General features: G+C 41.7%; 1 protein-coding gene across 1 annotated transcript in view; it reads left to right on the top strand.

Annotated features, from left to right (window-relative positions):
• The window catches only part of MAP3K5 (mitogen-activated protein kinase kinase kinase 5), a 223398-nt gene that overhangs the window by 194357 nt on the left and 16675 nt on the right, over nucleotides 1-12366 (top strand). The window contains exons 21-24 of the mRNA XM_012665176.1: nucleotides 822-1002; nucleotides 1098-1266; nucleotides 7686-7871; nucleotides 10942-11047. Coding sequence (XP_012520630.1) covers nucleotides 822-1002; nucleotides 1098-1266; nucleotides 7686-7871; nucleotides 10942-11047 — 642 coding nt within the window. The remainder of the gene's footprint in view (nucleotides 1-821; nucleotides 1003-1097; nucleotides 1267-7685; nucleotides 7872-10941; nucleotides 11048-12366) is intronic.

Genomic DNA, 12366 nt, shown 5'->3' with positions numbered 1-12366 from the left:
TAAATAAAAATAATAAATAGTCTATAGAAATGAGGGGGTCAGAACCTAGGACCCACTGAGCCTGATGCTTCCTTACTGTTTTACACCCCTGAGATATTCCTTTTGGGGCCCAGGAGGCCCTTTCCTGGCTGCCCCCCTGCATGGGTTATACTGAGCAAGGGAGCCAGTCATAGTCACACGACCAGCTCCTTGTGTGGTGTAATTATGCTGCTCATTGCAATGACATTGTAGTGGTCCCCAACCTTTATGGCACCAGGGACCAGTTTCATGGAAGACAATTTTTCCATGGACCAGAAGCAGGATGGTTTCAGGATGATTCAAGTGCATTACATTTATTGTGTACTTTATTTCTATTATTATTACATTATTAACCTCTCTGCTAATGATATGCTAATGATAATCTGTATTTGCAGCCGCTCCCCAGTGCTAACATCACCACCTCAGCTCCACCTCAGGTCATCAGGCATTACATTCTCATAAGGCGTGTGCAGCCTAGATCCCTCACGAGCAGTTTACAGGAGGGTTTGTGCTCCTGTGAGAATCTAATGCCACCGCTGATCTGACCAGAGGCGAAGCTCAGGCAGTGACGTGAGTGATGGGGAGCAGCTGTAAATACAGATGAAGCTTCATTCACTCACCCACCGCTCAGCTCCTGCTGTGTGGCCTGGTTCCTAATAAGCCACAAGCTGGTACCGGTCCTCAGCCCAGGGGTTGGGGACCGCAAACATATTGGACAAAGAACATAGGCCTCTTTCAGCAGGTATTTCAGTTTGTGTAAGTTTTTAAAAGCATGGATTCTCTTTTTGGTCCTCTCATCACAGCAGAGTATCTCAGGAGTATATCCTTGCCGGTACCCGTCCTGGTGGAGGATACCAGCAGCAGCAGTGAGTATGGCTCAGTCTCACCCGACACGGAGTTAAAGGTGGACCCCTTCTCTTTCAAAACAAGAGCCAAATCCTGCGGAGAAAGAGATGTAAAAGGAATTCGGACACTCTTTTTAGGGTAAAATCCTGACTGACTATATGTGAAAGAAGTATGTTGTTAAATGTGTTACTTTATAAAGGAGATTGTGATTTATGCTGCATAAATTATTTCAGCATTCCAGATGAAAATTTTGAAGATCACAGTGCACCCCCTTCCCCTGAAGAAAAAGATTCCGGATTCTTTATGCTGAGGAAGGACAGTGAAAGGCGGGCCACGCTTCACAGGATCCTGACGGAAGACCAAGACAAAATTGTGAGAAACCTAATGGAATCCTTAGCTCAGGTAAGACCTCTCACGGGTGCTTCATTTCCCAGAGCTGACGTATTTTACCTGTGTCATAACCGCCTGGCACTGTAGCATGATGTGGAGGCATAAGGAAGCCGTTGTGCTTGTGATGACAAAACACACCTACTCTAGGGGAAAAAGGAAAGCCAATCTCTAATGTAGACACTGCATTTTTAACATGAGCTGCTTTTTAAGTTCAGAAGCAAATTTTTCATGTTGATGAGGTCCCACTTAGTCCCTACAGGCCTCTTTTACCTGTCATTCATTTGTTTATCCAGTCAATAAACACACATTTAGCCACGTGAATTGCTAATTCTCAGATACCTGCCACCTTCTCCTCTGAGCATTTGGGAAACATCAGCAAATACAACAGAAACCCTGAGCTTGTGAGGCTACGTTTACACGGAGGGTGACGGGCAATGATAAGTACATTACAGTAAGTCCTCGCTTGGCGTGGCCCACAGGTTATCTTAGAAACTGCAACTTTAAGCAAAAGGAGGTGTAAGGAAACGAATTTTACCCTAGGCTAATTGATATGAAAGTTCAGTTCCTACGGCATATTTCTGGTCACGAAAACATTAGCAAACTCCTAAATAAAGACCAAAACACTTACGATATTAACCACTGAAATGAATGTGAGCTCTACATATGTTTAAGAAAGATGAATGAAAACAAGTAAGATCCTTATTGACCCACTTATCCCAGTTCAGCATTGCGGGTGGCTGAGCTTATCCCCGGCAGCTCAGGGCGCCAGAAAGGCACCAACTCTGGACAGGACACCATCTCATCGCAGGGCGCACACACCCATATACTCACACTCACTCAGACTGGAAGAAGTTAGACACACCAAACGTGCGTAGATTTGGGGATATAGGAGGAAACTAGAGTACCCAAGAAAACACATACAGGTATGGGGAGAATGTGCAAACTCCACATGGACAGTGGCTCCCACCAGGAATCAATGATTTTTTTCTCATCAACATTATAATGAAACAATATTGAATGAAACAGTGTTATTCGAGGATCTGCTTTATACAGCATGTTAGAAGGCCATATGTACTGTGAAAAAGCTAAGCTCGCCAGTGAACTGTTGTTCCCTGGTGTGTTGGTTTGCTAGGGCTGCGTCTTAGTCCTGTTCCGTTGCTGTAATGGAATACCTGAGACTGGATAACTTATAAAGAGAAGAGGTTTCTTAGCAATCATCATGAAAAAAAAAAATTAAGAAAAAGTTTATTTTGGCTCATAGTTCTGGAGCCTGGGAAGTCCAAGATTGAGTAGCCGGTCTGGTGAAGGCCTCGTGCTGCTTCAACTCATGGAAATTGGAAGAGCAAGGAGGCTTGTATGGAAAAAGAGAGAGGGACGGAGGGAGCTGAGCAGCTTTATGACAACCTACTGTCCTGAGAACTAGCCCAGTCTCGGGAGAACTGTATTAACACATTAACTGCTGTGTGAGTTGTATTTAACTCAGGCTAGTTTTGAGCATGGAGCCTCATGAATTAAATGTAACTCACACATCTCTTCACCTTGGGAGCCACAAGAACTATTTTTCAAGTTGCATATAACTCACACACAGAAAACAATAAAAAGTAACATATTTTTCATTAAATTAAAAAGGATTATTTTGTTTTTGAAGTTTTTATTATATTTTCCTAATAAAACACCATGGCCCCAAGGAAAAAATTTTTTTCTAGTGTGGCAGTCGATGTGTTAATCCATTCATGAAGGCAGAGCCCACAGGACTTAGATACCTTTTAAAGGCCCCATCACCTCTCAGTATTGTTACACTGGCAATTAATTTTCAACATGAGTTTTGGCAGGACAAGCCACATCCAAACCATAGCAGGCTGCCATAACAAAATATCACAGGCCGGGTGGCTTCAACAATAGTAATTTATTTTCTCACAGTTCTGAAGGCTGGAAGTCCAAGATCAAGGTGTTGGCAAGTTTGGTTTCTCCTAAGGACTCTGTCCTTGGCTTGCAGATAGCTGCCTTCTCTCTGTCCTCACGTGGCCTTTTCTCTGTGCACTTGCACCCTGGTGTCTCTTCCTCTTCTTGTGTGGACACCAGAGGATGTCAGTCCAGTTGGATTAGGGCCCCACCCTTATGACCTCACTTAACCCTGATTATCCCCTTAAAGGTCCTGTCTCCAAATACAGGCACATTGGGAGTTAGGGCTTCAACATATGAATTTGGGAGACACAATTCAGTCCATAATACCTGGGAAAATGTGCTCCCTGAGATTCTGCTTACAGATATGAGGAAGAGTCCCCTCCCCAAATCTGCACCAGGGGAAACAGAGTTTCTTTCAGCTCCAAGCCCCTGGGGGCAGAAGCTCAGGCCTCTTGTGGATCCCACAGACATGCTCAGTCCCAGACATAATAAAAGAGGATGACATGATACTTGTCATCCTCTTTTAGTTCTCTGGGTGTCAGGGACTCATCTACCTGCTTCCCCTCCCGTGGCCACCTCCTGTCCTTCACGATCATGGCAGACTGCACATAGCTTTTTCCTTCCGTCTATCCTGGGAAAACAGCTGCACAAAGGATGGAGCTGGAGGGGTCGGGCCAAGTTCTTAGTCTCAGCGTCCAACTCTTTATCTGATCTCATCTTTTATTGAGATATCAATGTAGCAAGGCTCTCTCTTTCTTAACTCTTACCAAACAGCCTCAGCCTGTTTTTGTCTTGAGAACCTTGAGAACCTTGCTATGCCTCTCTGCTGTCTTTCCTGCCTGAACATCTTGTCGCCTTAAGAATTCCCTAACATCCACCTCTTTAGATCCCACAGGAGGAGCTGAAAGGTTATATGTACACAGTGGGGCCTCTGCATCCAAGGAGAGCGGAAATGAACACCGCCTACACTCTCTGGGGAAGCCCTGACCCGGGTCCTAAAGGAAAGCTGCCTTGGGTAGTTATGAGGCCCAGGAAGAAGGGGCTCTGGGATGAGGGGTAGCTGGACATCTGAGTAGGGGAGGGTGAGTGTTAAGGATGCTGGGTGGTGGGAGACGTGGAAGAGACCGGAGCAGTCCCAAGCTGTCAGTTCTCTCTGGCCTTTCCTTCCACTCGCTGTGCATTCAGGGACTGAGACCAGGAGGGATTGACCTAAGAGGAGGAATCAAGTTAGATGGAGGGAGCAGCTGGGCAGCACTTGAAGTTCATTCATTCATTCAGCAAATACTTGATGAGCATCTGCTATTGCCAGGCACTGTTCTGTGTGCCGGGTGTACCACAGTGAGCAAAACAAAAACATCCGCATCCCATTGAAGTTGACATTCTAGTAGAGGAAGAAAAACAATAAAAAAATTAGTAAATATACATATATAGTAATAACAGCAAATGTTTTCTATGGGCCAGATATTGTTTTTAGTATTTCATGTGTATTTGCTCATTTAATCTTCATGACAATAGTACTACAGTAATCATTTTATTAGTGCCCTCATTTTACAGGTGAGGAAACCGAGGCACAGAGGCCTTGAGTGGCTTGCCAAGGTCACGCAGCCCTAAGTGATGGAGTCAGGATTTGGACCCAGGCCGTCTGGCTCCAGGGTCTGTGCTCTTAATCAGCACTGCCCTGCCTCTCCGGTGTGCCAGGTGGTGGACAAGTGCTGGGAGGAACATACAGCAGGGGAGGCGTTGGTGGTGCTGGGGAGGGGAAGGAAAGGAAACCACCATTTGCCACTGTGGAGTGAAGGCCTCTCCTATGACCACTAGTTTAAGATGCTTGATTTTAGGTCAGAAACTCTTAGGAATTGCCTAAATCTCATAATTATCCCCAAAGGGTGTGCTTTTTCTGTACAGAAAACATCAGTTTGTTTGGGGGCTTTTTCTTTCGTCTCCCTGCTGGACCGTAGCTCCATCAGGGCAGGGATGTCCTGGTCATTGTTGTAGTCCCAACCTTCAGCACAGAGCCTGGCAAAAGTATCACTTCTGTGCCTGTTCTGAAATTCTTAAATTTTGAAATTGGTTAATCATATTCAATTGTTTGGCACCTCCTAGTTTTTAAAGCATGCAGGAATGTTCTCCATAAAAGGGGAAATGAAAGAAAACCTGAAAAGCAACCATCAGAGGGCTTGCCTTGGTGCCCTGGCCTGAAGCTACCAGTGAGTACCAGAAACTGCTGAGCAGAATCACAGTTGCACAACTGGTTGCGCATGGTCAAGGAACAGTGAGGTTCCTTCTGACTGTGCTGTTAAGGACGCTGTGACATCACATGGTGATTTAGTGGCAGAGCAGGTCCTGACCCAAGCTCACAGCTGGCTATTCCAGCTGTCGGGGCAGTAGAATATAATGGTTAGGAGCTTGGGCTCAGCTTGGATTTGCCTCTGTTTGAGGCCTGGTTCCATCACTTAAAGGCTGTGCGATTTGGGCAAGTTATTTAACTTCTCCAAGCCTGAGCGTCCTCATCTAGAAAAGAGAGGAATCTGTCTCATCAGGTTGCTACCAGGATTAACTGGGATCATGAGTGATTTAGACCATAACAGAAAATGTTCAAAAATGTTAACTATTATTGTTGTTGTCATTGTCAAGCAGACTCATAATAGTTACATTAATATAATATCTTCAATTTTTTCTACAACCAGAGAGAAATAATTTCTAGATACAACTTTACATTTATGCCTATGCTTTATAACAAAACCAAAATATGGGTGTTGGTCAGGTCCTCAAACCATGAAATGATGAAAAGGCTTTTAATCTGTGACATCCTTCCCAAATCTTCCTAGTTTTTTAAGGAAGTTTAAACGATAATGACTAGAGAGCACCTTTCCAGAAGATTCGGTGACTGGCACCAGGAGTGCTCAGGATAGGCACACTGTCAGATGTCACTCTGACACTGAGTCGGGCTCACCCAATACTGTCTACATTGCTCACTTACGAAGGCATGTGAATGAGTTCACATGGAGAGACAGGAGTGAGAACAGAAATAAATGGTGACGTGAGCGGATAAAATAGCCTGGACAGAAAACAGTTCCCAGAGTAGAGATCATTCCTTTGTAGGACAGTGACACACACATCAGAAAACCAGAAGCAACATGTTTTTCTGTTGTGAAAACAAAGCTAATGTAAAAAAAAAAAGTTTGCTATTTGAACTGTTGGCAAACATGTAACTGATTTTTCACTAAGAGAAGCTTCCAGTTTCTGAATAACTCACATTTTTCTTCTTGAACATATTTTCATGGTGTTATAATTTTGCCTGTGAATCTTTACTTTGGGTGTAATTTAGTTTGTGGTAAGAAAAAAAGAAACAACAAAGTTTATAATGATTCCAAGTCTGATTTTAAAATAGTCCCTTAATAACAGCTTTCAAGCTTTTCAATATAATCATTTCTCATGAAAACATATATATGAAACTGAACTCCCAAATACATATTAAGAGAAAGAACTTGATGGTGCATTTCCCTTTTATTTCAATAGAATCCTACAAATTATAATTTTCACAGCCCAGTTGAGGAATTTTAATTTTAATGATGCAATAAGAAATGTGCAACATGAGATAGAAATGAACATAATAAAAATCCTGTTGTTTCTTAAAGTTAAATGAGGATAAATAACATCCTACTGTGTTTTCTTTAAATAAGCAATGTGCCTTGCCTAAAGTAACAAAAAAATTTGAGAGAAGCCATTTGTTTAAGTATTATAGTCTATGTTTAACATATAAAATGGTACATTGGTCCATTCTTACTACTAATTGCCTCATTGATGGGTAAGGAATGGAGTTTGTCTCTTTCGGTTGCAAGGAACTGACACACTGTAAGAGCATTTGAAGTATAACACCAGGGACAGGCTGTAGGTAGACACACGTAGCAGCGAGGGAAGTGGATTCTTAAGGAATTCCAACCATGATGCCTAGCTGAGCCTCAGAGACTGAAACTAGAGCATGATTCCAAGGGACTTTTTGCACATCTTTTCTCTGGATCTGATGCTATTGGCTCTCTTGGTGTGCATTTCTGTTTCTGTCCACTTCTCTCCACACCTATTATCCTTCTCAATGCCATTGCTTCTGCATCCTTCCTTGTAATTGGACATACTCATGACCCTATTTTATGACTTCTCTCTCTGGGCAGACTTTGAGACTGAGAATCCTGTGGCCATTGCCCAAGTCTCTCTTTAGTTCCCAATTAAAATGTCTGAGAGCAAGAATCTTATTGCCTCAGCCTGTTTGGGCACAGCTCGGTGTATCTGACCGTGTATCATGGCTACTGACCAGTGTATGGGGTAGGTGCCCTTTCTCTCAAAGTCTGATTATTTCTTGTTGGGGCATGTGTGTGTGAAGAGGAGCCATATGGTTCACAATATGGTCTTCTTCCCTTAGCTGGAGGCATTTGGAAGCCCAGTTCTCAGAAAGGGCTGTGGGGGTGGTTTGCCCCTGGCTGGTGTCTCCCGCACACATTGACTGAGGGATTGTTGGTTTTTATTCACAGGGGGCTGAAGAACCTAAACTAAAATGGGAGCACATCACAACCCTCATTGCAAGCCTCAGAGAATTTGTGAGATCCACTGACCGAAAAATCATAGCCACCACGCTGTCGAAGCTGAAATTGGAGCTAGACTTCGACAGCCATGGCATTAGCCAAGTCCAGGTGGTGCTCTTCAGTTTTCAAGATGCTGTAAGTACGATATTTTGCCAGCGTTTCCTCACAAACTTGGTCAGAAAAATAGGATAAAACATAATTTATCTTTTCTTTCTCTGATAATTCCAATGAACTGTATTCTCTTTGGATGATAAATGAGAGATACCTATGTATCTGTGTGCTTCTAAGTATCAGATTTGTTTTGTGTGTTTGCATTCTCCAAAATTAGATACACATAAAACTGAATCACCATGGAAAATAGCAAAACTTATAAACATCTCCCAAGGCTGAACTTTGTTCTTATGAAATTATGTTGGGTCACTATTTATTTTGATGACTTTAGCAACGTAACACACTTCAGTCATGCACTTTCTAATTCTATTTGAGAAATGCCATCTAGTGGCCATTGAGAAAAATTTAACAGTACAGACTGAAATGGTCACTGCTGAATAAAAGCAGTATTTTTTTTTTTGTTTTCAGTTTTCCTCTGGTTTCCATACAGAACATTTTAAACATGTTTGTTTCATAAATAGACACTGTGTTCTAGCCAGAAATATACTTTGGAGTACAGAGCATCACTGACTGACTATTAAGCAACATGATCTAATGAGAGAGTGCTGAGAATTCTCTCTAAAACTGAGTTGCTATGCAACTCAAACTGGAAGCCAGTCTTCTGAAAGCCTGATTCACAACTCTCTGTGTTATTCTTGGACAAGACTTATCTGTGGAACTTTGTGCCAAAAAAGCCTCAAGCCACTCCCAGAAGACCCTTACAAAGTGTGGGAGACTGAAATAAGAGGGTTCTTGACGGTGTCTGTGGTGCGAATATGGAAGCACTATGCTGTGAATATGGAAGTATAATTTTATTTAAATTCCAAAAATTAATTCAACCCTAATGTATTTATTGCTCCTGTATAGAAGGTGTCTTAACATTGCAAATTTGGAGCATCAAAGATCCCCAATTTAAAACCAAATTAGCTGGGCACGGGTGTCATGTGCCTGTAGTCTCAACTACTTGGTGGGGTGAGGTGGGAGGATCATCCCTTGAGCCCAGGAGTTCAAGACCAGCCTGGGCAACATAGCAGTACCCTGTCTCAAAAAAAAAGTAAAAATAAAATCAAATTATAATTTTTCAACAGCCACTAGTTTTCTCTGAGACACTGTGTAACCCATCTGACTTGACTGAGGTCACAGGAAATGAAACTGGCAAAGCCTAGCACTAATATTAAATGCTAAAGGTATGCTTATACTGCAGCTAGGGAAACCCAGCCATCTGTAAATAGAGTGAAATGATTGAACTAATTTGTACTTGCCCACACATTTGGCTTCTGGCCTAGAGGTTGGAAAGCAAGTTTGCTGTAGAATCCAGATTGGGAGCTATTTGGTTGTAATCCTGGGCCGCAGGCCAGGTCAGACATCCACCCATGTACACACACACACACACACACACACACACACCCCCACACCCCCAGCTCTTGCTCACTCAAAGTCCAGGATGGGAATGAACCCAAAGAATGGGCCCTATATAGTTACTGTACTGAAGAGCTAAGAGGAGCAGGTCATGGTTATAAAGGATCCCTTTTCTACCTTGTGTGTTTGACTCTTAAGAGAAATATTCTAGTTTACTAAGTGTTATGCTCATTAGTCAAATAAGCCTCCTTTAAAGAAATGAAGGCACCAGGACAAACTCAAGTCTAAATGGATTTCCCAGAATAAGTGGGAACCTAGCAATGTTCACTTTCTGAACAACTAGTAGGAGGAAGTCCTCAAACTGACCGCCTTCTCACCTGGAGATTTTGATGAAGAGGGACCAAGGACAGGAATGAGCAACGGGCGCTCCAGCTCTCGGTGTGGGTTTGCAGCTGGGTCATCATCTCTCCAGCTTCCTCTGAGGTCTCTAACCAGAGCCCTGTTGGGGAAATCATCTCTTTTCTTAGAGGCCTGTGTCAACCAGCAAGTAGTGGAGTTAATGCAAACTTTAAATGAGCCTGTCTTAGCCTTATAATAAATGGTTGTTTTTAGAAAGGTAATGCACATGGTGTATATATACGAACACACACACACATGCATATACATCGGAATATTATTCAGCCTTGAAAAGGAAGGAAATTCTGACACATGCTGCAACAGGGATGAACTTTGAGGATGTTATGCTAAGTGAAATGAGCCAATCACAAGAGGCCATATACTGTGATTCCACTTATCTGAGGTACCTAGAGTAGTCAAATTTATAGAAGCAGAAAGTAGAATGGTGGTTTGCAGAGATTTCGGAGAGGGGAGAATGCATGTAGAGTTTCAGTTTTGCAAGGTGAAAAGAGTTCTGGAGATGGGTGGTGGTGATGGTAGCACAACAATGTGAATGTACTTAGTGCCACTGAACTGTACACTTAACAATGGTTAAGAGGATAAATTGTATGTATTTTACTACAATTTTAAAAAAGAAAAAAAGACAAAAATTTAGTGCATACATCTATTTCAGTGTCTATTTTAATATGTGAAACATTACTAGTCACTACAAAAAGATATCCTAACGACAAAGATTTAATGTGAACAGGTTTCGTGTCTTCATTATGCAGATAAAAAAATTAAAAATAAATAACACGAACAGGGTTTCTGAATATTTTAGCAGATTACTCCCCTCTCTACAGAGGTATGAACAACCATGGGAAGGAAACAAGGCCTGGGCTGTAGCAAACCTGTAGGGAGCGAGAAATGCTAATGTTTCTCTTTCCCTGCTTTTCCAGATCACTAGAGTATGCTGAATTTTTATTTAAAGCCCCTTGGACCCCCTCTTCCTCTGTGACCCCTCCCCACCCCATTCTGCAGATGACGTAAAAGCTTGGAAGCTGCATATTTTGCATCCCAAAGAAGTGACATTCTCATGCAACCAGACCACCTTTCACTTAAATAACTTATTTGCTTACATGGGGATCACTAAACTTGAATTTGAAGTGGCAATTTTTAATTTGTTTTCTGGTGACATAAAGAAATTCTTTGTAATTCACAGTGAAGAAACCTTTTAGTTATTTTTGTCCAAGTGCTTGGATCAGCTAGATTATTTGCAATTAAAAATTAAAGTAGGCTAAATGTCACTCTCTGTCTCCAGGTCAATAAAGTTCTCCGGAATCACAACATCAAGCCGCACTGGATGTTTGCCTTAGACAGTATCATCCGGAAGGCGGTACAGACAGCTATTACCATTCTGGTTCCAGGTCAGAAATACTTAATTACTCTGCAAATATTTAGTGCTTGGATATTTTATATTACTGTTCATCTGTTATTTCTAATATCTCCTTAGTGCTTATAAAACTATGGTAGCTTTTTTTTTTAAGTCTTTTCGAGGCAACAAAATAACATTTATTCCGTGCATGTAATCTGAGTAATGGTACACGAAGCAAAATGTTTACTATGAGTGAGGAAGACTTTCTTCCTTGTCTTTAAAGAGCATGTTTGAATGTGAAGAGAAAGAAAAATTATAGAGGTGACCCAAATAAATCTGCATTTCCATGTACAGATATCTGTGCCCATAAAATACTTTCATATGTCACCTTTTACCCAGTGGTGCCCAGATCTGCCAGTGCATTGAGCAATGTAAGGAGCTCTTTAAAATTACAGCTTTCAGAGCCTCTTCTCATAGCAAGTGACTAAGAATCTGCTAGGGATAAAGCCCAGGAGTCTGATAAAAAAACAAAAAAAAAGACTATTCTTTTAGAGCAGTTTTAGGTTAATAGCAAAGTTTAGAGGAAGGTACAGAGATGGCCCGTATCCCCCTCTTACCCTTACACATTCACAGCCTCCCCCAGTATCAGCCTAACATTTGTGATAATTGATGCAGCTACATTGACACATTATTATCACGCAAAGTGCATAGTTTTCATTAGGGTTCACTCTTGGTGTTGTATATTACTAGATTTGGACAAATATATGATGACATGTATGATACACCATTATAGTGTCATACAGAATATTTTCACAACCCTAAAAACCCTCTGTACTCCACCTCTAGGAATCTGATTTTAATCCAACTCCCTAATCATTTTGATGTACAGCCAGGTTTGGAAACCACTGGTCTAGACACAGCCCCAGCTATGCTGGCAGTGAGGTACAAAAGGGGTAGTGTTGGTGAAACAAGGCTTTATGGAGTAAGTACTCTAAAGCAAAACCTCCAAAGTGTTTCGATAGTCTATCCAGTAATAAAAATTGGAAGCAAAGCTATTCCACCCTGTGTGCGTGTGTTGGGGGGGTGGATGGATGGATACATGGGTGGGTGCGTAAGAGTAGGTAGAAAGATATATAGATAGATTTATGTATATAAATTAAAAATGTGTTCTACAGTACTAATTTGAACCTGTATTATAAAGCATTCTAAAATAGAAGTTTAAAAGGATAAGATCAATATGAAATATTTTTAAATTTCAGTGATTTATAAATGGTACCACAAATTTTGTCCACCCTTCTGAGTTCTGGAATTCCCTCTCTTCTCTCAGAATACTTGGGTGTTAGACTTGTAAATCTTTTTTTTTTTTTTTTT

The sequence above is a fragment of the Propithecus coquereli genome, unplaced genomic scaffold, assembly GCF_000956105.1.
Source record: "Propithecus coquereli isolate 6110/MARCELLA unplaced genomic scaffold, Pcoq_1.0 Scaffold98, whole genome shotgun sequence".
In the NCBI taxonomy this organism is placed as follows: domain Eukaryota; kingdom Metazoa; phylum Chordata; class Mammalia; order Primates; family Indriidae; genus Propithecus; species Propithecus coquereli.
This window is presented reverse-complemented; position numbering and strand designations above follow the sequence as displayed.